This window comes from Haliotis cracherodii, unplaced genomic scaffold (assembly GCF_022045235.1).
Source record: "Haliotis cracherodii isolate W230 unplaced genomic scaffold, xgHalCrac1.p SCAF_31, whole genome shotgun sequence".
In the NCBI taxonomy this organism is placed as follows: domain Eukaryota; kingdom Metazoa; phylum Mollusca; class Gastropoda; order Lepetellida; family Haliotidae; genus Haliotis; species Haliotis cracherodii.
The window spans coordinates 3,495,737-3,519,833 of record NW_027266288.1 but is presented as its reverse complement, the minus strand read 5'-3'; the positions used below and the strand labels follow the sequence as shown (position 1 = coordinate 3,519,833).

General features: G+C 45.1%; 1 protein-coding gene across 1 annotated transcript; it reads left to right on the top strand.

Moving 5' to 3' along the window:
- Positions 1-5,164: 5,164 nt before the first annotated feature.
- Positions 5,165-21,004, top strand: LOC139477125 (tetraspanin-18-like). The gene is made up of 7 exons (XM_071259676.1): positions 5,165-5,388; positions 7,717-7,968; positions 9,284-9,358; positions 15,478-15,585; positions 17,049-17,237; positions 18,981-19,064; positions 19,960-21,004. The coding sequence occupies exons 1-7, from the start codon at positions 5,329-5,331 to the stop codon at positions 20,026-20,028; spliced, it is 837 nt and encodes a 278-aa protein (XP_071115777.1). The 5' UTR covers positions 5,165-5,328; the 3' UTR covers positions 20,029-21,004.
- The last annotated feature ends 3,093 nt before the right edge of the window (positions 21,005-24,097 follow it).

The window sequence follows — 24,097 nt, the reverse complement described above, 5'->3', positions numbered from 1 at the left end:
TTGCACGTGTGTGTGTGTTCTTATCTCGGACTGTTTTGACGTTTTGACGTTTTGACGTTATAACATGGGCAGATTGAGCGTCGGCCGGAGGAGGGGAAGGTCATCTTCCCGAGGCAAGGGAGTTAACTCTGACTGTAAACGTCCACTTTCCAGCCTTGCCGAACTAGGCTGGAATGTATGGGCTCGATCGTAGCGCCACCAGTCGCTATTACTAGTAATGCCCCTTCTATGTCCCTCCTATTGATGAATCAGATTCCACGTCTGATATCACTTGCGTTTGCTTCTAACAAAATGGCGGCGCACAGTCAAGACGTTCAATAATCTAGATCTGTATTGTAAAAAAACGGGTCTTACTTACTGCGAGGTGCATCAAATCCCGTGAGGACCTTGATTAAAAATATTAAAAGTTTTGGAAAATATCTGTTGACTGTACACATGCTTTGCAAATCCTGAAATCGACCCACATCTGCACGTCAGTTTTCGGACCGGATGTCGATTTCGTTACGCGATTTTGATTGGACTGTGCATAGAGTTACTCCAGCCAAATTGTAACTCCATAATTTCAGCCTAGTTCGGCAAGAGTGGAAACTGGACCTTAATAGTCAGTTAACTCCGGAAGATTGGGGAAATTCGATGGTTCAGCTATGTAGTGAGGGAATGGGTTGGGTTTAACGTCGCTTTCAGTATTCCAGTTATATCACTGGGTGTCAGCTAAATGTGGGAGGAAAACCCGAAGTGATGCAGGTCTCAGACGTTTACCACTTCGGTGAAACCCACGAGCACGGGTATGGTGCTGACAAACCTAGAAACATAATCGGGGCGAACCGGGATTCGAACCCACAATCATGGGTTTCTGGCGGGCCCAAGGGACACAACTCTGCACAGCGAATCGCGCCGCCTTAGACGACTGGGCCACCCGTGCCCCCTGTTCAGCCATGTAAATACAATAATCTTGAACGCCACGGTAAACCCCATTTCACCTCACATGTCTGTTATAACACGGTAAAGTGTAAAACGTTTCAGTCTGTCAACACAGTATTCACCAATACCATCTTTCCAAATGTTGGATTTGTGATCTATGGCATAGTTGGTACATTTGTAAATATAATGCATATTTATCCACGATTACACAACTCAGATGCAATACAGCGCATTTCACAGACTGACCTATTCTTGAAAGTAACCTAACTCTCAGAAATTGGACCGGGGATTCTCGGTTCTAATGGCTCCCCAGCAACCTATACTACCGTGACTTATATACGAACACGCTTATAACGAATAGACGGATATAACGAACTTACTTTTTTGGTCCCGACTATCTGCAGTAGTTATACTGTATATATGATTATAACGAACTACGGTTATAACAAACTAAATTAAGTGGTCCCTTTGAGTTCGTTATAACCGTACTTTACTGTATTTGTTTTAGGGTCTGTAAGACAGACTATGGTATAACGCGTCGGGCCAATTATTGGTTCCCTAGAGTGCCTTGATTTGAATATTGCAGATCACCGTTGCTATCATATCCTTTATTGATTATTCGTTTAATGTTGTGTGGTCATTTAGTGATTTCACTAAATTGTGACGGGATCCATGCACGTACTGCATCGCCCCATGGTACCTGGCGTGGTGAGGGGGCTAGGGTGGCCCAGTCGTCTGAGGCGCCGCGATTCGCTGTGCAGAGTTGCGTCCCTTGGTCACGCCAGAAACCTATGATTGTGGGTTCGAATCCCGGTTCGCCCCCATTATGTTTCTAGGTTTGTCAGCACCACACCCGTGCTCGTGGGTTTCACCGAAGTGGTAAACGTCTGAGACCTGCATCACTTCGGGCTTACCTCCCACATTAAGCTGACACGTCGTGATATAACTGGAATACATTTAAAAGCGGCGTTAAGCCCAACTCACTCACTGGTGTGGTGATCTCCCTTTAGTTACTGGCGATATACTCGTAGCCCATTTTATGTTGTGTTGTGGACTGATACGTAATGTTCTTAACTAGTTTTAGATTGAATCTGTAATATTCTATTTATTGTACTGTCCACCGATGGCAAGTGTTTATTTTGTCTAAATATATATATATTATAAAAGTATAACTTCCCGTCACGATATGGCTACAATATTGCCGATATGACGTTAAATATTAACTCACTCACTCACGACTGATTTCACTAATTAGTTCTGTACGTTTTGATTTCTAGGTTACCCTGCGCGACTTAGTTTATATATCACGTGACAAACCATTACACAGTCACATGACACTACAGTGACATGATCACAATTTAGTGCCACGTGACACTACAAGAACAAGAACACATCTACATGATAATCAACAACACATGATCATAGCGTATCTAGACCGCCTCCGTGGTCTAGTGGTGGAGCATCCGCCCGGAGAGCGGACGGTTTGATCCCAGGCCGCGTCATACCAAGTGACGTTAAAAGATGTTACCCTTTCTGGCGCTCGGCATTAAGGGGCTAAAACAAGGACTGGTCTGCGCGGGGTCAGTATACTGTGTCTGAGTGGGGTATTCATGTTAAACTGCGGCATGGTATCTCAGTCTGCTAGCACTATAAATCGGCATTAGCCCGGACTGGTACAAGCAGCCACACACTCGTGCATGCACGTCCCTACATGTGCAATGATCTTGGACGCGACTTTAAACACCACCTCACCTCACCTCGCCTCGCCCCACCTCACCCCACTTCGCTTCGCCTCACCTCACCCCATCCCACCTCACCCACCCCACCTCACTTCAACTTCACCTGACCTGACCTAACCTAACCTCACTTCACCCCACCCCACCCCACCCCACCCCACCCCACCCCACCGCACCTTACCTCACCCCACCTCACCTCTCCTGATCCCACCTTACCTCACCCCACCTCACCTCTCCTGATCCCACCTTACCTCACCCCACTTCGCCTCACCTGATCCCACCTTACCTCACCCCACCTCACCTCTCCTGATCCCACCTTACCTCACCCCACCTCACCTCTCCTGATCCCACCTTACCTCACCCCACTTCGCCTCACCTCACCTCACCACACCTCACCTCACATCAACTTCACCTGACCTGACCTGACCTAACCTAACCTCACTTCATCTCACCTCACCTCATCCCACTTCACCTAATCTAACCTCACTTCACCTGACACCCGTGGGATCGCACCTTCCCCTGCAGGGTGAGTGAAACGATCTCTTCCCCCAGAGTCCACATCGTGGTTGACTCGTGTCACAAGTGATGGCATGTTTTTTGTTTAACGCCGCAGTCGGCAATATTCCACCTATATGACGGCGGTCTGTAAATAATCAAATCTGCACCAGACAATCCAGTGACTGACGTCATGAGCATCGATCCACGCAATGGGGGTACGATGACATGCATCAACCAAGTCAAACATCTGTTTGAACCCTCAGTCCTTTTCACAGGGACGTCATGTGAAGCATGGATCTTCTGGGTTAAAAACTGGGACTGAACTGCCGGACGGAAGAAAGTTTACAACCATGTCAGATGGATACGGTGGCCCATAAGGGACATGGAGTCTGTTTTTCCATATTTTGATGTTTCACTTACTTTTATCGTAACCTTAAGCAAATTAACACAATTTGTCTTACAAATATGTTATAAATCATGTATAAAAACCGTAACATGGAAAATATACTTTCAAGTAGCTTTGGAGTCGCTGAATTGTGAAGCGAAAATATCATAAACTAAAATGCAACCACAGAAAACTATTTCCACCGCGGTGTAAATAGTTTTCTGTATTTTCATTTTATTTTTTGACATTTTCATTTTTGTTTTGGACATTTTCATTTTAGTTTTTGAAATTTTCGTTTCAATTTTCAGAAATTCAATATCTTTTTTACACATGATGTATCACAAATCACAAATCGTGAAAATTTGCAAAAGGTTACGATGAAAGTAAGTGAAATATCAAAATATGGAAAAACAGACTCCATGTCCCTTATGGGCCACCGTAGATTGAAGCTAAAAATGAAAAAAAAGAAAGAAATGGTTATTCGAAGGTGTTGTACTGGTATTTGATACAGGTATCATAGCTGTGTTTAGACCTGAAGTGTTTCGGCGACTGTTTCCTGCCTAGTAACGTTTTGATCACGCTTGTAATTATTTGGTCAAATCCAATTTTCAAGTGCATGGGGGGCACGGGTGGCCCAGTCATCTAAAGCGCTGCGATTCGCTGTGCAGAGATGCGTCCCTTGAAACCCCGAAACCGAAGTGGTAAACGTCTGACACCTGCATCACTTCGGGTTTTCCTCCCACATTAAGCTGACACGCCGTGATATAGCTGTAATACTGTTAAAAGCGCAGTTAAACCCAACTCACTCACTCACTCAAGTGAATGGTTTCCGTATGTCTGGCAGTTGACAGTGTTTGTTTCCAGGACCCATGCACGGTAACGTTGCTACCAAGTCCTGATTATGCGTGTCCGAATACAAACAGCGGTATCTACATGCTCCAGTTTGCCTTCACAACCTCAACGATAACGAAGTCCATATGTAGGTTAAATACACAATGCAGTTATTTAGATTATTCGCATGTGGTCTGCTATCGCATCATATTTTTGCTCCAAACTTATCACATGCTGAGTCGCTATATCGCTGAAATAATTCCGATGCGACGTTAAATTTTAAATTTTTTACTCACATGCTGAAACTATTACTACTTGAAATTGAGCAATTATGATGATTATGATGGTGTATGACCATTGATAACCTCTCTGCAACCAAATTGCAACATTGAAATTAAAATTAAATTAAAATTAAAATTAAATTAAAATTAAAATCAAATCAAAATATATTATGTATGTCGTCCAGTAATACTAAAATGATGATATTCAAATTGGACGTAGAAATAATCCTATTCATAGTGCTAACACAAATACAGTAACGACAATGAAATGACGAAACAGTTATAATATTAATTCAACTCCTGACATTATTCTAAACAAGATTTAAATGCAATGCAACTAGTTAAACAACCCTAATATTAATAATCATAATGATGATAACCATTACAAAAACATCAACATAACAACAATTAGCAGGACGAATTTCTTAATGTTTACAAGCGAAACCTGTTGAAATGGGTCACCGAGTAATCGATTTTCAAATCCATTGTTCCGAGCCGTGTCGCATGTGGTCGACCTGTTGTCACGGTCGTCGCCATGGCGTGTGTGTCAACCCCGCTGTGCTGGCACTGTGAGCTGCATGAGGAAACGTCGAGACCCCGCCCAGAGGAGCATGGCGTCCTTCATGTTACGGCTTGATTACGTATCTTGGACTTAATTCCTGACTAATCTGAGACAATGGGCTTCTGTGCCGGCTGTGGACAATGCATTCTTGTACTACTGAATGTTCTATTTCTGGTGAGTTAGATTTGATATTGTGAGCATACAGAAGAATTGAAAACTCTCTACCTGTTTATTTGATTATTCAAAATTTAAAATTTAAATGAACTTTTAAATAAGCCGTAAGTTATGACCGAGCTTGAACTATGTCGTTACTAAAACATTTTTGTTATTATCAGGGTTGTAAATAACTCGTCTGTTACACGATACGACGTTGGGTCTTGTATTCAAGAAACTATTACAGGTTATAAGATGCGAATTCGAACACGCTTGCCTCACACAAAAGTGATATTCTTTTTTTAAAAAATAAATTATATCATTTTAAAATTTTCAGCATTTTTGCATGAATTTAAATTCAAGAACGAATAATTATCCTTTGTTGTATCGTTGTGTTTGTTTTATTCATTGTTTATCCTGCGAAGTTTACCGACTTAATTCGTCACGATTTGGCTGAAATATTGACAGTGTGACGTTTAATAACTCACTCACACCTCCTCATATGGGTCACAAAATTAGCTCTCTATCAGGGATCTCGACCAGCCACTAGAAACAGTAGATAAACAGGCCCGGAATCCCACGTAACAGCTGTTGCTGAAGTAGATAAGTGTGAACCTAATGGCAGCAAGTCACGGCCGATGTATCGTCACGTCCGCTCCACCCTGTAACGGGAGGGTATAGTGGACAGAAGGGGGAGGGGGTGGGGGGTGGGGGTGTTTATATATCTAAATATCAATTGAGGACAAAGCACAGAAACAAACCAACCTGGCCCGTATTCACAAGCGAACTTTGTGAAACAATTGTCCTAAGTCTATATTAAACTGCAACAGTTCACTGCAGATGACGATATACAGAAAACTACGGTTATAACGAACTCAAAGGGACTGGTAATTTTAGTTCGTTATAACCGTACTTCGTTATATGCATATATACAACAAATATACAGCAAATGGCTGGGACCAAAATATAAGTTCGTTATTTTACGGAGTTCGAATTGACGAGATTAACTACAGTAAAATACGTTTATAACGAGCACTCTTATAACGAACTGACATATATAACGAACTTATATTTTGATCCCAGCCATTTGCTGTATATTTGTTGTATATATGCATATAACGAAGTACGGTTATAACGAACTAAAATTAGCGGTCCCTTTGAGTTCGTTATAACCGTAGTTTACTGTACATCGTCATCTGCAGTTTAATATAGACTTAGGACAATTGTTTCACAAAGTTCGCTTGTGAATACGGGCCAGGTTGGTTTGTTTCTGTGCTTTGTCCTCAATTTATATTTAGATAATATATCTATATCTAAATATAAATAATTTTAGTTCGTTAGTTATGCCGAACACCCTGGTTTGACACCCAACATTGGTAGCCCGTCGTGTCATTGCTTGGTATTGCCACAGCTGACTTACGCTCTCGCTGACAGAAATTGGAACTCATCATCTGTGGATTCATGATCAATTCAGCATTTTCTAGGTCAGATTAACATGAAGAAAGAACTTCCAATGTGTTGATACACATCATATGTGAAGCAAAACACATGGTGTAGGCACGCCGTCACGTACAGGCAACGAATAACAGGAAATGAGTAAACCTAACTCGCTCCCCTACCTATCTGCGTCATTTGTACCACGTTAACGAAAACATGTGGCCTTTGAGAAACGCGCTAGGAGTGAGTGAGTGAGTATGGTTTTACGCCGTTTTTAGCAATATTCCAGCAATATCACGGCGGGGGTCACCAGAAATGGGCTTCACACCGCTAGGAGCTGATACTGGACTCTAGTATACCAGTCAGCTGTATACATGTATACGTCACGATGACGAGTCCAGACTCTGATAGAGTAGGTAGTGAGTGAGTGTTTTTGGCTTAAGCGCCGCTTTTAACAATATTCCAGTTATATCACAGCATGTCAGCTTAATGCGGGAGAAAAGCCCGAAGTGATGCAGGTCTCAGACGTTTACCACTTCGGTGAAACCCACGAGCACGGGTTTGCTGACAAACCTACAAATATAATCGGGGCGAACCGGGATTCGAACCCATGATCATAGTTTCCTGGCGTGCCCAAGGGACGCAACTCTGCAAAGCGAATTGGGGCGCCTTAGACGACTGGGCCATCCGTGCCCCCCTCATAGAGTGGGTAGACAGTGACGGTATTATCCATCGGGGTAGAAAGATACATAACCTTTTGATATTTACGCGTGTGTATTTCACCAATTATCAATGCTGAAAGATCATTTGAAACAAGATGGCGTCACAATGATCCAGTGCTGCAGTTGAGAACAATACTAGTTGTCGCCATCATCTGTTGTATGGTAAACGTGCTTTTTTCATCTTTTTCAGCTCATATCGCTGGCGTTGATCGTAATAGGCGTCATCTTGAAATTCTTCCCCGGGACTTTTATGAAATTCCTGTTTGAAGGTTTGAAAGCGACCGTCCCTTTTAGGCTTCCGACCGGAACAAATGACCTTGACATTGTGCCTCTAGTAGATGAAATCGGCCTCGCTCTGATCATAATCGGCGTGACGTTGTTCGGCCTGTGTTTCCTGGCGTGTTGCGGTGCTTGTTGCAGATGGAGACTCTTCCTCATCTTTGTAAGTCTCCCTACCCTGATGCCACTGGGGGGGCACGGGTGGCCCAGTCGTCTAAGGCGCCCCAATTCACAGTGCAGAGTTGCGTCCCTTGGACACGCCAGAAACCTATGGTTCGAATCCCGGTTCGCCCCGATTATGTTTGTAGGTTTGTCAGCACCATACCCGTGCTCGTGGGTTTCACCGAAGTGGTAAACATCTGAGACCTGCATCACTTCGGGCTTTCCTCCCACATTAAGCTGACACGCCGTGATATAACTGGAATACTGTTCAAAGCGGCGTTAAACCAAACTCACTCACTCACTGATGCAATTGATTTGTGACACGTGCCTGGGCCACGGAACACGTGACCGTCCCAATGATATTATATTGATACGATGTTTCTCTAAACATCACTATGAGAAACTGGTTACATCATACTGTCTCTTATGTTTAGTAAAGGGGATCTAATACTGAATACACGGATCATATCATATACCCTGTTTCAAAATAATCCCCAAAACGCCATGCAATATTACAGTACCGTATCTCGTGCAATACACACGATCTATGCCATAGGACATACTATTTTGTCCACACATGTTCACTGCAACCCTGAAACCGTATTCCTAATAATATACATTGTGCCCATACAATATACACTGTGTCCCATACAATATACACTGTATTCAATGCAATGTACGACCCGTGAAGATCCGGGTTAGAGTAGGTCTTCAGCAACCCATGTTTATCGAACAAGGCGACTGGCGGGATCGGGTGGTCAGGCTCGCTGACTTGGTTGATGCATGTCATTGTATCCCAAATTGCATGGATTGATGCTCATGATGTCAGACACTGGGTTGTCTGGTCCAGACTCGATTGTTTACAAAACGTCGTCATATAGCTGGAATATTGCCGAGTGCAGCGTTAAATAAACAAACAAACAAACAATGCAATATACACTGTATTCAATACAATATACAATACACATTATACAGAATATCAGCTTTTGTTGCCACGGGTGGCCCAGTCGTCTATGGCGTCGCAATTCACAGTGCAGAGTTGCGTCCCTTAGGCACGCCAGAAACCTATGATTGTCTGTTCGAATCCAGATTCGCCCCGATTATGTTTCTAGGTTTGTCAGCACCATACCCGTGCTCGTGGGTTTCCCCAAAGTGGTAAACGTCTGAGACCTGCATCACTTCGGGCTTTCCTCCTATATTAACTGACTCGCCGTGACATAACTGGAATACTGTTCAAAGCGGCGTTAAACCACACTCACTCTCTCACTTTACCTGCGTCAGCTGCAGTTAATGACGTGTCTGCTGTCTTTCCGCAGTACTGTGTGTGTATGATCCTGCTTATCCTGGCGGTGGCAACGATGGGTGGACTGTTCATCGCCACAGACTCACAGGTAGGTGTTCCTGTCCCCGAGTAGGTGGTCCTGTCCTCGAGTAAGTGGTCCTGTCTCCGAGGAGGTGGTCCTTTCCTCTAGTAGGTGGTCCTGTCCCCGAGTAGGTGGTCCTGTCCTCTAGTAGGTGGTCCTTTCCTCTAGTAGGTGGTCCTGTCCCCGAGTAGGTGGTCCTGTCCCCGAGTAGGTGGTCCTGTCCCCGAGTAGGTGGTCCTGTCCTCTAGTAGGTGGTCCTGTCCCCGAGTAGGTGGTCCTGTCCTCTAGTAGGTGGTCCTGTCCCCGAGTAGGTGGTCCTTTCCTCTAGTAGGTGGTCCTGTCCCCGAGTAGGTGGTCCTGTCCCCGAGTAGGTGGTCCTGTCCTCTAGTAGGTGGTCCTGTCCCCGAGTAGGTGGTCCTGTCCCCGAGTAGGTGGTCCTGTCCTCTAGTAGGTGGTCCTGTCCCCGAGTAGGTGGTCCTTTCCTCTAGTAGGTGGTCCTGTCCCCGAGTAGGTGGTCCTGTCCCCGAGTAGGTGGTCCTGTCCTCTAGTAGGTGGTCCTGTCCCCGAGTAGGTGGTCCTGTCCCCGAGTAGGTGGTCCTGTCCCCGAGTAGGTGGTCCTGTCCTCTAGTAGGTGGTCCTGTCCCCGAGTAGGTGGTCCTGTCCTCTAGTAGGTGGTCCTGTCCCCGAGTAGGTGGTCCTTTCCTCTAGTAGGTGGTCCTGTCCCCGAGTAGGTGGTCCTGTCCCCGAGTAGGTGGTCCTGTCCTCTAGTAGGTGGTCCTGTCCCCGAGTAGGTGGTCCTGTCCCCGAGTAGGTGGTCCTGTCCTCTAATAGGTGGTCCTGTCCCCGAGTAGGTGGTCCTGTCCCCGAGTAGGTGGTCCTGTCCTCTAGTAGGTGGTCCTGCCCCGAGTAGGTGGTCCTGCCCTCGAGCAGGTGGTCCTGTCTCCGAGTAGGTGGACCTGTCCCCGAGTAGCTGGTCCTGTCCTCTAGTAGGTGGTCCTGCCCCCGACTAGGTGGTCCTGCCCTCGAGCAGGTGGTCCTGTCCCCGAGTAGGTGGTCCTGTCCTCTAGTAGGTGGTCCTGCCCCCGAGGAGGTGGTCCTGCCCTCGAGCAGGTGGTCCTGTCCCCGAGTAGGTGGTCCTGTCCTCGAGTAAGTGGTCCTGTCCTCTAGCAGGTGGTCCTTTCCTCTAGTAGGTGGTCCTGTCCCCGAGTAGGTGGTCCTGTCCTCTAGTAGGTGGTCCTGCCCCCGAGGAGGTGGTCCTGCCCTCGAGCAGGTGGTCCTGTCCCCGAGTAGGTGGTCCTGTCCTCGAGTAAGTGGTCCTGTCCCCGAGTAGGTGGTCCTTTCCTCTAGTAGGTGGTCCTGTCCCCGAGTAGGTGGCCCTGTCCTCCAGTAGGTGGTCCTGCCCCGAGTAGGTGGTCCTGCCCTCGAGCAGGTGGTCCTGTCCCCGAGTAGGTGGACCTGTCCCCGAGTAGCTGGTCCTGTCCTCTAGTAGGTGGTCCTGCCCCCGACTAGGTGGTCCTGCCCTCGAGTAGGTGGTCCTGTCCCCGAGTAGGTGGTCCTGTCCTCTAGTAGGTGGTCCTGCCCCCGAGGAGGTGGTCCTGCCCTCGAGCAGGTGGTCCTGTCCCCGAGTAGGTGGTCCTGTCCTCGAGTTAGTGGTCCTGTCCTCTAGCAGGTGGTCCTTTCCTCTAGTAGGTGGTCCTGTCCCCGAGTAGGTGGTCCTGTCCTCTAGTAGGTGGTCCTGCCCCCGAGGAGGTGGTCCTGCCCTCGAGCAGGTGGTCCTGTCCCCGAGTAGGTGGTCCTGTCCTCGAGTAAGTGGTCCTGTCCCCAAGTAGGTGGTCCTTTCCTCTAGTAGGTGGTCCTTTCCCCGATTAGGTGGTCCTGTCCTCTAGTAGGTGGTCCTGTCCTCTAGCAGGTGGTCCTGCCCCCGAGTAGGTGGTCCTGCCCCCGAGTAGGTGGTCCTGTCCCCGAGTAGGTGGTCCTGTCCCCGAGTAGCTGGTCCTGTCCTCTAGTAGGTGGTCCTGCCCCGAGTAGGTGGTCCTGCCCTCGAGCAGGTGGTCCTGTCCCCGAGTAGGTGGACCTGTCCCCGAGTAGCTGGTCCTGTCCTCTAGTAGGTGGTCCTGCCCCCGACTAGGTGGTCCTGCCCTCGAGCAGGTGGTCCTGTCCCCGAGTAGGTGGTCCTGTCCTCGAGTAAGTGGTCCTGTCCTCTAGTAGGTGGTCCTTTCCTCTAGTAGGTGGTCCTGTCCCCGAGTAGGTGGTCCTGTCCTCTAGTAGGTGGTCCTGCCCCCGAGGAGGTGGTCCTGCCCTCGAGCAGGTGGTCCTGTTCCCGAGTAGGTGGTCCTGTCCTCGAGTAAGTGGTCCTGTCCCCGAGTAGGTGGTCCTGTCCTCGAGTGGGTGGTCCTGTCCCCGAGTAGGTGGTCCTGTCCTCGAGTAGGTGGTCCTGTCCCCGAGCAGGTGGTCCTGTCCTCTAGTAGGTGGTCCTGCCCCCGAGTAGGTGGTCCTGCCCCCGAGCAGGTGGTCCTGCCCTCGAGAAGGTGGTCCTGTCCCCGAGTAGGTGGTCCTGTCCTCTAGTAGGTGGTCCTGCCCCCGAGTAGGTGGTCCTGCCCTCGAGCAGGTGGTCCTGTCCCCGAGTAGGTGGTCCTGTCCTCTAGTAGGTGGTTCTGTCCTCTAGTAGGTGGTTCTGTCCTCTAGTAGGTGGTCCTGTCCTCTAGGAGGTGGTCCTGTCCTCGAGTGGCTGGTCCTGTCCCCGAGTAGGTGGTCCTGCCCTCGAGTAGGTGGTCCTGTCCTCGAGTAGGTGGTCCTGTCCCCGAGTAGGTGGTCCTGTCCTCGAGCAGGTGGTCCTGTCCCCGAGTAGGTGGTCCTGTCCTCTAGTAGGTGGTTCTGTCCTCTAGTTGGTGGTTCTGTCCTCTAGTAGGTGGTCATGTCCCTGAGTAGGTGGTCCTGTCCTCTAGGAGGTGGTCCTGTCCCCGAGTAGGTGGTCCTGTCCCCGAGCAGGTGATCATGTCCTCTAGGAGGTGGTCCTGTCCTCGAGTAGGTGGTCCTGTCCCCGAGCAGGTGATCATGTCCTCGAGTAGGTGGTCCTGTCCCCGAGCAGGTGATTATGTCCTCGAGTAGGAGGTCCCTCTGTGTCGTAACGAAGTACAAGCATGTACTCTATATAAACAAGTCATGTTAATAATGATAGTAATGACGAATGAGAGAGATGGGCATATATACTGAACAAAAAAAAGAAATATTACATATACCGTAAACATTCAAAGAAACTCCTGCAAAATATTCACGATCCCGAATTATCTTTGCTCAATATGTATACCAAAAAGTACTATCATTGTAAACAACAGTTGGTACCTGAATGTTCGAGACAACGACGCGAGTTATCTATATTACAAACTAAGGGTTTATTAACGTTTATTTGATGAAGAGTTAGGCGATGCACGTGTGTCATGCCACCAGCATCAAAGCGTACGTATCAACGTTCGTGGGTCATTGTCGTTTAAGCCACAGTAAAGATTTTGTCTCTTATCCTGCTAGTACAAGCAGTCTCACACACACACACACACACACACACACACACACACACACACACACACACACACGCACGCACGCACACACACACACACACACGCACACACACAGACAGACGACACAGACAGACGACACACACAGACGGACACACAAACACAAACACACACACAGACACACACACACACACACACACAGAGAGACACACACACACACACACACACACACACACACACACACACACGTCGCTATATAAGTGCAATAATCTTGGTCGCGACGTTAAAACCAATTTCACCTCACCTCTCATATGAGATATCCACATTTTGTACACAGCCTCTTTAAGGATGATGATGATGATGAAATGTACAAGCTTTACAATTACTTCCCCCTATTTTAATAATGATGACTCCCTGAATAGAATCCGACATTGGCAATGTCGGAAAAGTCCATTTTATACACAGGTGGGTATTTCCCCATATTCTCACAATCCTCACGTCGTTTACCCGTACGTTTCATGCCAATGACGATTGTCATATCTCTCCCGCTTTTGAATGCGATCGTTCGGCCATCGCGTTGATCTGCGTTGCCCAGGTCACGATAGAATAATGTTTTTTTTATCGAGTGTCACGCCACACAAAGTGTTTCGTTTCTCATCATCGACCGATTCTACTTATTTATTTGTTTTGTCGATACAATTCACGTGCTGTTCGGCGTATTATTCAGCGTATTCGGCGCATATGTAGTCTTGTTTGACCCTCCGGGCGACCAGCAATAACGCAGGCATCGAATACATCGAAATGATCAATAAAACAAAAAATATACTTATCCTTATTAAATAACATTAATATAATAATAAACTTATTATTTAAAGATTACGTGAACCAGAAATGCTTTGTGTGTCCTCAGTGGTTTTTTTCGTGGTTTCTTTTTCGTTTTTTTATGAAAGTAGCGACCTCATATTTGTAAGTGCGTGACAAATACTAACAGTAATGTAAGCAATGCTCATATATTCCATATATTGGTTTGATAAATAAGGTGAATTTGATAACGAAAAATACTATTTATGGTAGAAAATAATTAAGAGGAATGGCGTGTGACACCTAATTTCATGTGACGATAATCATTAGGCGCTCATCTACAGCTGGGTGGCACGGGTGGCCCAGTTGTTTTAGGCGCCGCGATTCGCTGTGAAGAGTTGCGGCCCTTGGACACGCTAGAAACCTATGAGTGTGGGTTCGAATCCCGGTTCGCCCCGATTATGTTTGTAGGTTTGTCAGCACCATACCCGTGCTCGTGGGTTTCACCGAAGTGGTAAACGTCTGAGACCTGCATCACTTCGGGCTTTCCTCCCACATTAAGCTGACTCGCCGTGATATAACTGGAATACTGTTAAAAGCGGCGTTAAACCCAATTCACTCACTCACTCATATACAGCTTCAATTTGTTGATCCAAGCATCAGCGACCAGATGCTACAGGCATTGTTTTGTATTTTATATTGTAAGACATATTTTGTACGAATATTCACGACAATATGTAGAGTTTGTCACCGATTATAAAAATATTTTCTCCCCATTCCACTGTCACAGATGATTTGCGTGTTACACTGCGAGCAAGTAGTTTCCAGTCGCAAAAAAAGGTATTAAGTCACTTAGTATTTGCATTTCGCTTGGCGTCTTGAAGTCTACGAGAGCAACGTATACTGATCTATTGACGGGTATGGAGATAATGTTCTCTTGTTTACAAAACCCCACCGACAACAATTAGCGTGGGGGTAAGATGATCTGGTCCTACTTCAGTGGGCCTCGTGTATGGCTGGGTGATGTCTGGTAGAGTATGGGATATGTGGCGGTTTACTGGATTAACAGGGAAGTCAACACTCCTAAGATCGTTTTATGATTAGCTGCGATAACTGATCGACAACGCAGTAAGCTAATGTGCCAATGTCCCAGCAGTAGCTGAATGAACAACTTCAGATAGCAGTCCATAATATAAGCAGTAAGAGAAGAAACAACTTTATATATACATGTGGCAGAACCTTGTTGAGTCGAAGTCCATGAGTCAGCAGTAATTGAAGGAACAACTTTATATATACATGTAACACAACCTTGTTGAGTCGAAGTCCATGAGTCAGCAGTAATTGAAGGAACAACTTTATATATACATGTAACACAACCTTGTTGAGTCGAAGTCCATGAGTCAGCAATAATTGAAGGAACAACTTTAGATATACATGTATCACAACCTTATTGAGTCGAAGTCCATGAGTCAGCAGTAATTGAAGAAACACCTTTAGATATACATGTAGCACAACCTTGTTGAGTCGAAGTCCATGAGTCAGCAATTATTTAAAGGAACAACTTTAGATATACATGTAGCACCTTGTTGAGTCGAAGTCCATGAGTCAGCAGAAACACCTTTAGATATACATGTAGCACAACATTGTTGAGTCGAAGTCCATGAGTCAGCAGAAACACCTTTAGATACACATGTAGCAGAACATTGTTGAGTCGAAGTCCATGAGTCAGCAGTAATTGAAGAAACAACTTGAGATGTAGCAAACCTTGCCTTGGCCTTAGACCTTAGTCACCCAACATTTGTTTCTTGTTTCAATACCTGCATTACATTACAGCTGCACGCCAGCATCAAGGAGCAGCTGCAGCAACGTGTTCACGACGACTACAAGGGCCCCGACAGCAGCGACATCTTCACCCTCGCCATCAACATTCTCTCCTATTCAGTTAGTAGTTCCTGTTATATCATCCACAGTGGCGGTTGATGTTTATGTTTGTGCGTGTGTATGTGTATGTATGTGTGTGTATGTGTGCTCGTACGTATATTTATATGCATGTATGTGGTTGTTTGTGTGTGTTCATGTGTATATGTGTGTGCATGTGCGTGTGTATGTGTGTATGTACGTGTGTGTGCGTGTGAGTGCGTGTTATGTATTTGTGTGTATCTATGTATGTGATTGAGTGTATATGTATGTATGTATGTATGTATGTATGTATGTATGTATGTATGTATGTATGCGTGTGTATGTGTGTGTATGTGTGTATATATGTATGTGTGCGTAGCGTATGTGTGTGAGTGCGTGTATGTGTGTGAGTGCGTATGTGTGTGCGTGTGCGTGTGTGCGTGCGTGCGTGCGTGCGTGCGTGCATGCGTGCTTGCGTGCGTGCGTGTGCGTGTGTGTGTGCCTGCCTGCGTGCGTGCGTGCGTGCGTGCGTGCGCGCGCGTTCGTGCACTGCGATAAATGTGTTTAAATCCTCGTCACAAACCTAAATACGTTTCTGGTCCCATAATTGTGACATGTACAGGTCTAAATATGCTTAGGATTTTGTTTAATAGTCAAACGTGTTTAGGGTCTTCATGTGGGAAAGACCCGTATACCACCTTGAAATTCATTGAAGGTAATTTTAATAAAGGGCGCTTTCTATGGTATTTTTAGAAATGCTATTCGTCATTCAGCAGCATCACATTTATGAACGCAACACCTCGGCGGAATACAAACCTAAAACCTCTTGATTAGAAGTCCTTCACCCTATGCACGCGTACGTGCAAGCGTGTGTGATAATACATCTCATGTCTAAACTGAAACACAATCGGCGTTGATCTATATATTTTGTCTGTGTGATATCAGTTTTCATTGTTTCAAAGAAAAGCTGAAGTAAAGAAATAAGGTGAGGTGAGGTGAGTTGAGGTGAGGTGAGGTGAGGTGAAATGGGGTTTAACGTCGCGTCCAAGATTATTGCACTTATATTGCGACGTGCATGTACGTGTGTGTGTTTGTGTGGCTGCTTGTCCTAGTCCGGACTGATGCCGATTTATAGTGCTAGCTCACTGAGATACCATGCCGCAGTTTAACATGAATACCCCACTCAGACACAGTATACTGACTCCGAGCCGACCAGTCCTTGTTTTAGCCCCTTAATGCCGAGCGCCAGACAGGGTAACAACAGGTACCATCTTTTAACGTCTTTTGATATGACGCGTTCGGGGATCAACCCCTGACCTTCCGCTCTGCGGGCGGACGTTCTACCACTAGACCACGGAGGCGGTCAAATAAAGAAATAATCTGAAATAGCTTTTCGAGTTGACTCCTCACATTATTATCGCTGGAAACCTATCTCGTGTCAGCCTTCATGATGTATCGGCACTGTCGTCCACACTGTCTCTCTCTCACGTTGGCGTCATCTTCAGATGCAGTGCTGTGCGATGGGAGGTCCTGACGACTTCAACGACAGCGCGCCGTGGACCAAGTACACCTACGACGGGAACACCTTCACCCTACAGGCCTCCCCTGCTTGCTGTACTGACGACTATCTCCAGAGCAACAGACTAGACGAGTGCACGCAGAGGCCCTTCACCGCCAACAGAATACACACACAGGTAGCGTAGATCATCCTCGACAGTGCAGGGATTTATATCCCCGCAGAGCACCTTATAATCTGCGTATTTGCGTAAAATGACACAATATATCACGTTTATTATATACCACGATTAATTATAGGTTTCTTGCTTAGAAATACTCATGAGAACAAATTAACAACACTGTCCGTTATTACCCAATACAGCCTATCCACCTTGTGTGCCTGTATTTGTAGTTTCAAGGGCGGTCGGGTAACCCAGTGGTTAAGGCGTTCGCTCGTCACGCGGAGGACCCGGGTTCGATTTCGACATGGGTACAATATGTGAAGCCCATTTCTGGTGTCCCCCGTCGTGATATTACGGGAATATTGCTAAAAGTTTCGTTAAACAAAATTCACTCATTCACTTGCAATTTCAAATCTACTCATCGCCAAGAAACGTGAATATCATAACATATCATGTTAGTTAATACATGAAGAATAACTCATATTTAAGAGATAATAGATTGGTTTCATGAACACACGAACATACTGGTATGTTGTGTGAACCGACGCTCATGAACGCATCACATGTGACGTCATAGATCCATGACTCGAGATGCACAATTTGTCTCGTGCAGGATTAGCGGGTAAGGTTTGGAAATCACGTGCAGCATATCGTGATAAGAATAAAGTCACTATGTGGTGACATTTGATTGATTGTTAGTTTTTTCATTAATTGGTACACATTGGAAACATCGCTTCTTAACGTACATACTTCTCTATACGTTTCTATGGATTGCGTTTCCTTTGACAGTGAGTATATTTGCATGAACACACAATGCCATTTAGAAAGTGGTCAAATGTAACAAATGTCATATTTGGGATAACACTTTCTGAGTAAAGTACAGATTCTCGGGGGTTTGGGGTTTTTGTTGTTGTTGTTTTTTTTGTTTTTTTTTGTTTGTTTGTTTGTTTGTTTGTTTGTTGGTTGGTTTTTTTGTTGTTTTTTGGGGGGGGGGCCTTGAGTACCGTCCGGTATTCGAGCCCACACTGCCAGAGTGAGGCACCTAATCGCCAGCACATCCAGACTACCAGATGTCGGACTTTCATTTTTGTGGAAGCCTCGGGGGCAGATCGATGACTTTGTGTGCTTGAGATTAGGAGCCTCACTCTGGCATTGTGGGTTCGAATCCCGGACGGGACTCAACCCAAAAAAGTGCGAGAATCTGTACTTTACTCGGAAAGTGTTATCCCAAATATATTTGCATGATCTACACAAGAACTCTACTGTGAACAACGCACAAGGAAGTTGTGTTCGCCCATTGTAACTTAGCCCTGGATATTGTTAATGTGAGCTCAGACACATTTGGGCAGCACGTGAACAGATGCATTTTAGAAGTTACCTGAAATAGTATTTTAAGGACTATTCATTGGTTTAAGTGAGTGAGTGAGTATGGTTTTACGCTGCTTTTAGCAATATTCCAGCAGTATCACGGCGGGGGACACCAGAAATGGGCTTCACACATTGTACCCATGTTGGGAATCGAACCCGGGTCTTCGGCGTGACGAGCAAACGCTTTAACCACAGTGTTGTGTTCTGCTGGTGCACGTGGGCCGTGACGTGCTGTCTTTTACAATGCATGGTACTCTGCTCTTTGGCATGTGTTTCCAAAGTGTGAGAATAGGGAGGTATTTTAAGAAGGGGAAACTCTCGAAACTCTCCATTCCTTAACAATAGTGTGATATAGAAAGGTTGATGTCTGCAATGTTCCTCATATTTCAGGGTTGCTACAAGAAGCTGCTGAATTTAATCAAAGAACAGCAAACCTGGGCAATCCTGGGCGTGGTGGGGGTTGTACTGATGCTGGTAGGTACACGTTCACATCTCCGTCAGTCGCTCTGTGTACCGTGACAGTAGCAGCGTTCACCGTGACAGTAGCAGCGTTCACCGTGACAGTAGCTTCGTGCAGTGTGACAGTAGCTGCGTGCACCGTGACAGTAGCTCCGTGCAGTGTGACAGTAGCTCCGTGCACCGTGACAGTAGCTTCGTGCAGTGTGACAGTAGCTCCGTGCGGTGTGACAGTAGCTCCGTGCAGTGTGACAGTAGCTCCGTGCGGTGTGACAGTAGCTCCGTGCGGTGTGACAGTAGCTTCGTGCAGTGTGACAGTAGCTCCGTGCACCGTGACAGTAGCTGCGTGCACCGTGACAGTAGTTCCGTACACCTTAACAGTAGCTCTGTGCACTGTGACAGTAGCTCCGTGCACCGTGACAGTAGCTGCGTGCACCGTGACAGTAGCTCCGGGCACCGTGACAGTAGCTGCGTGCACCGTGACAGTAGTTCTGTACACCTTAACAGTAGCTCCGTGCACCGGGACAGTAGTTCCGTCCAGTGTGACAGTAGCTCCGTGCACCGTGACAGTAGCTCCGTGCACCGTGAAAGTAGCTTCGTGTTATGTGACAGTAGCTCCGTGTTCCATGACAGTAGCTTCGTGTTATGTGACAGTAGCTCCGTGCACAGTGTCAGTAGCTCGGTACACCATGGTCTAGCCTCTATGCACCGTGACAGTAGTTCCGTGCAGTGTGACAGTAACTCCGTGCAGTGTGACATGACCTACGCCCACCGTGGTATAGGCTCCGTGGACCGTGACATGGGCTCTTTGCACCGTGACAGAATGCATGTACCGTGTTTTGTTGTTTTTCCCCAACGCAAGCACCACATTTTGTTGTCTGTAATGTACTTAGCTTGTTTATGTTGCTTTCAGATAGTGCAAGTGATATTCGCAATCGTGTTGACCAAAGACATAGGAGACAAGAAGATCTCTCCCATATAGAGCCCCTTATACGCAAGAGGGGGGACTACACGGAAATGCACGAAATGGTCACGGAAGCCAACACTTATGTGTGATAAAACGCTATTTGCCAAGACCCCCTTGGAATGAACGGATATTCAACGGCTAACTGTAAATACAACAAAGTTATAATTTTCTAAAGAGAGCATGGTATTATTATGATTCGTCCACATATTCCGCTTTTTGTTACATGGAAAAATGTGTCACTCAGGGTTTATTTTGTGAACATTTACATATCCACTGGTTGTCATGTTTAATTTCGAGTGGAACCTAACAGGGTTATATTGAAATCCAGTAATTTTGCGTTGTGATGTCAGCTAAGACACCTGCTATTTAGGACAACCGTAATCAAGGATAAGACTATTGTCAACGCGCATGTGTCGACGGGGAAATTAGCTCAGACGAAGAATACGTTGAGTCCAAACTTTTTTTAGTCGGCAATAAAACAAAATACAATTAGAAATATGTCGAGCGGAGATTCCAACTTAACAAGTACAAGTGAAGTGAAGTGCAGCAAGCAGGCGTATCCTACTCGCGGCTGTACATACAGGTGCTGTCGGAATACCAGACTAACTAACAGTAAAGATGAAAACATATATATACACTTTAGGACAACAATAGACAGACAATGAAACAATGGCGTTGCCCTTGACATTGGGCTTATGGATGTGGTTACAGACACGGCCTGGGAAAATGGATTAAGGCTATAAATGTCATAATGTGAAATGCTGTGTTAGACAATGGTTCAACTGACGCCGTTACGCATGGATTACATCATGTTAAAATAGTTCAGATTTCCTAAACGATACTGTACAAAAAGGGTTGTTGTTCAGAAGCTACAATTCTTTAACATTGCGTTGTCCAGAGTGCAGTTAAGTCACTCTGTGACACTATTTATGATATCTCTTAATTCGGACGCCAATTATTCAATTTAATCGTATCTTAGAGTCATGTTATTACAAATGAACTTAAAGAAAAAAATTAACACACTTTCCCCATACAATCTTATTTCGTCTGTTCATATAATTAACAGATTTTAACACCATAACTGTAAAATTAAGAGGTTAATAGGAAACAGTTAATGCGCACAAATGTACGGTTTTAATTGAAATTAAATCAAACCACATTTCAAGGACATTGTTGTGGCTAGCAGATTTGCGAACGCAATATTTAACAAATGTTATATTTGGGATAACACTTTGTCAGTAAAGTACAAAGTACTTCTTTGGGTTGGCACATAATCGCCAGCATACAAAGTTACTAATCTAACCCACTCAGCCACCGAGGCTTCCACAAAATAGTCGGACAACTGGTAGTCTAGAACATTTACTTTGTGTACCCCTCTGACAAGTGTTAATTGGCACGGCTCCCAGGGCCGAAGCATCTGTTACATTTGACCACTTTCTGAAAAGCAGTGTGTATTCAGGACACAGTATTGTTGTTAATTATTTGTCTTTTCACAACCTCGCCATGTTTGTGTGTTACGCAAATAAAACAAATAAGAGTTTATATGCTGTTTGATCATCACTAGTTTGTTTGTTTGTTTGTTTCATGTATTCCCATCCCAAGTACCAAGTTGTCCGCCTCCCCATCGGTCTCGGTGACTTAGGTTTGGCACCTCCGAATCTGTTGACTGACATTGGTGAGAGTACCCAATGACAATCTGGGTAATGCAGAAGGTTGCAGTGTTGGAGAGTCTTTACATTCTCCGAAAAGTTCTAACACACTAATACACTAACAAACACCCAGTTAAACATGTAAACATACACTAACAAACACACATATAAACATACACTTACTAACACACATGTAAACATACACTTACTAACACACATGTAAACATACACTTACAAACACATGTAAAAATGTAAACGTACACTTACAAGTATACATGTAAACATACACTAACACACATGTAAACATACGCCTCTAAACACACTTATAAACGCACGAATAAACGTGTACAAACACACGTGCAAAAGCGAAAAATGCACTTTGGAGTAAACGTAAAGACATACATACGAGTACAAACTCACGCGCAAACTGACATAACACAGTAATACACGTGCAGGGCAGTCATTAATAAACACACGTGTAAACATATACAAACTGACTCACGAAAACACACGAACAAACTTAACGCTCTCACAAACGTACATTCAAACAGAGAGCCATAGAAAGATACACATACACGTGGTCCATTTATATCTATACTGAGGGGGAAAAGAAACTATACATCTCAGTTGATGCTATCATGTGTTTGATTTTCATTTGAAAATATCTCGAGTTAGCGATATTATATCCAAAACATGAACGGTACATTCGCTAAGTCAGCACTCAAACAAAACCTCTATGTTGTTATATTTTATAAAACATAATTTGATTTAAAACTTTTAAACTTTATAAAAGAAAGTCGCCTAATACACACCTGTTGATGTTTGACGTGTTATCTTTAAAATCAATAAATTTGCTGACAAAGTAGACACAATTTATGGATAACAACTTCTTAAATACTGTAATATTATCAACTTCTGAGTAATGCCTATCAAACAAATAAATTTACTCTTTTCGGCACAAATTTTCAAAATTTCAAACATGGTAGGGTTCGCGTGGGATCAAATTCATTGTTAACCCCAGTCTTCATAGAACCCATATATGTTTCCAAAACAAATATCCAACCACAGATTTTTACTGTCTCAGGAATGAGTAATGGTTAAATGGAAACAGCCAACGTGAACAACAGTTCTTTCAATGTTCAGTTACACAAAAGAACCAACTCGGTAAACTTTCTTTTACTCCCCAGTTTTAGGACAACCATGACAAATATCCAAGGAATTCATTTTATTTACCAGGTATTGTGTCACCAATATACTCAGTGGTTGACAACCATTGGACAACCATGACAAATATCCAAGGAATTCATTTTATTTACCAGGTATTGTGTCACCAATATACTCAGTGGTTGACAACCATTGGACAACCATGACAAATATCCAAGGTATTCATTTTATTTACCAGGTATTGTGTCACCAATATACTCAGTGGTTGACAACCATTGGACAACCATGACAAATATCCAAGGAATTCATTTTATTTACCAGGTATTGTGTCACCAATATAGTCAGTGGTTGACAACCATTGGACAACCATGACAAATATCCAAGGTATTCATTTTATTTACCAGGTATTGTGTCACCAATATACTCAGTGGTTGACAACCATTCCCCAAAATATGCAATAAACAATTTATCATCTATCCGAACAAATATTTTTTAACAAAAATAAAATATAACATCATGAAACATTTGACAAACGTCTTGAGCATGTATGTTCGAGGTGATTGGTTGTATGCGGTGTTGGGAGGGTGTGGAATGGGAAAGGGGTGTTGGGGGGAAAAGGGGTGTTGGGTGGGAAAGGGGTGTGGGGTGGGTAAGGGGTGTGGAATGGGGAAGGGGTGTGGCGTGAGAAAGGGGTGTGGAATGGGGAAGGGGTGTGGGGTGAGAAAGGGGTGTGGGATGGGAAAGGGGTGTGGGTGTGTGTGTGTGGGGTGTGTGTGTGGGGGGTGTGGGGGTGTGTGGGGGGGGTAGACTTTGGGTGTGGATGGGGAGGGGGGGTGGACCGAACACACAAGGAACAGCACACACCGGTGTACCAGGTGATATTTTATGACGCTTCATGTAGTGCTGAGTCTGGGAACCACAGTGTATCGCATTGAACTGCTTCTGTGAAGTTGATCGTGCATGTCGCGCGGGGCTGAGTAGGGGGTACACTGAATCTTCATTCCAAACTTTCCACGAGGGGTCCAAATGTAAAACCAAAATATAAATAGACACTCAATTATTGTTTTCCTTTGTTTTGTTTGCATTACGTCATTACGGGTCAGTAGGATGGGAAATTTCCTATTTCTTGACATGTGACAGGAATGTTGACACATGTTGCAATATTGGAATAAAGCACAGAGCCGGTGAAACAATTACGGGTATTTTGTTTCTGGCATGGAAACAATTTGTTATGGGTAACTATCGGGCTCGGCGTTAATAAGAAAGAGCTT

Coding starts and splice junctions, on each gene's coding strand:
- LOC139477125 (XM_071259676.1), top strand. CDS start 5,329: ATGGGCTTCTGTGCCGGCTGTGGACAATGCATTCTTGTACTACTGAAT. Junction 7,969..9,283: donor GGAGACTCTTCCTCATCTTT/GTAAGTCTCCCT, acceptor GTCTTTCCGCAG/TACTGTGTGTGTATGATCCT. Junction 15,586..17,048: donor TCAACATTCTCTCCTATTCA/GTTAGTAGTTCC, acceptor CGTCATCTTCAG/ATGCAGTGCTGTGCGATGGG.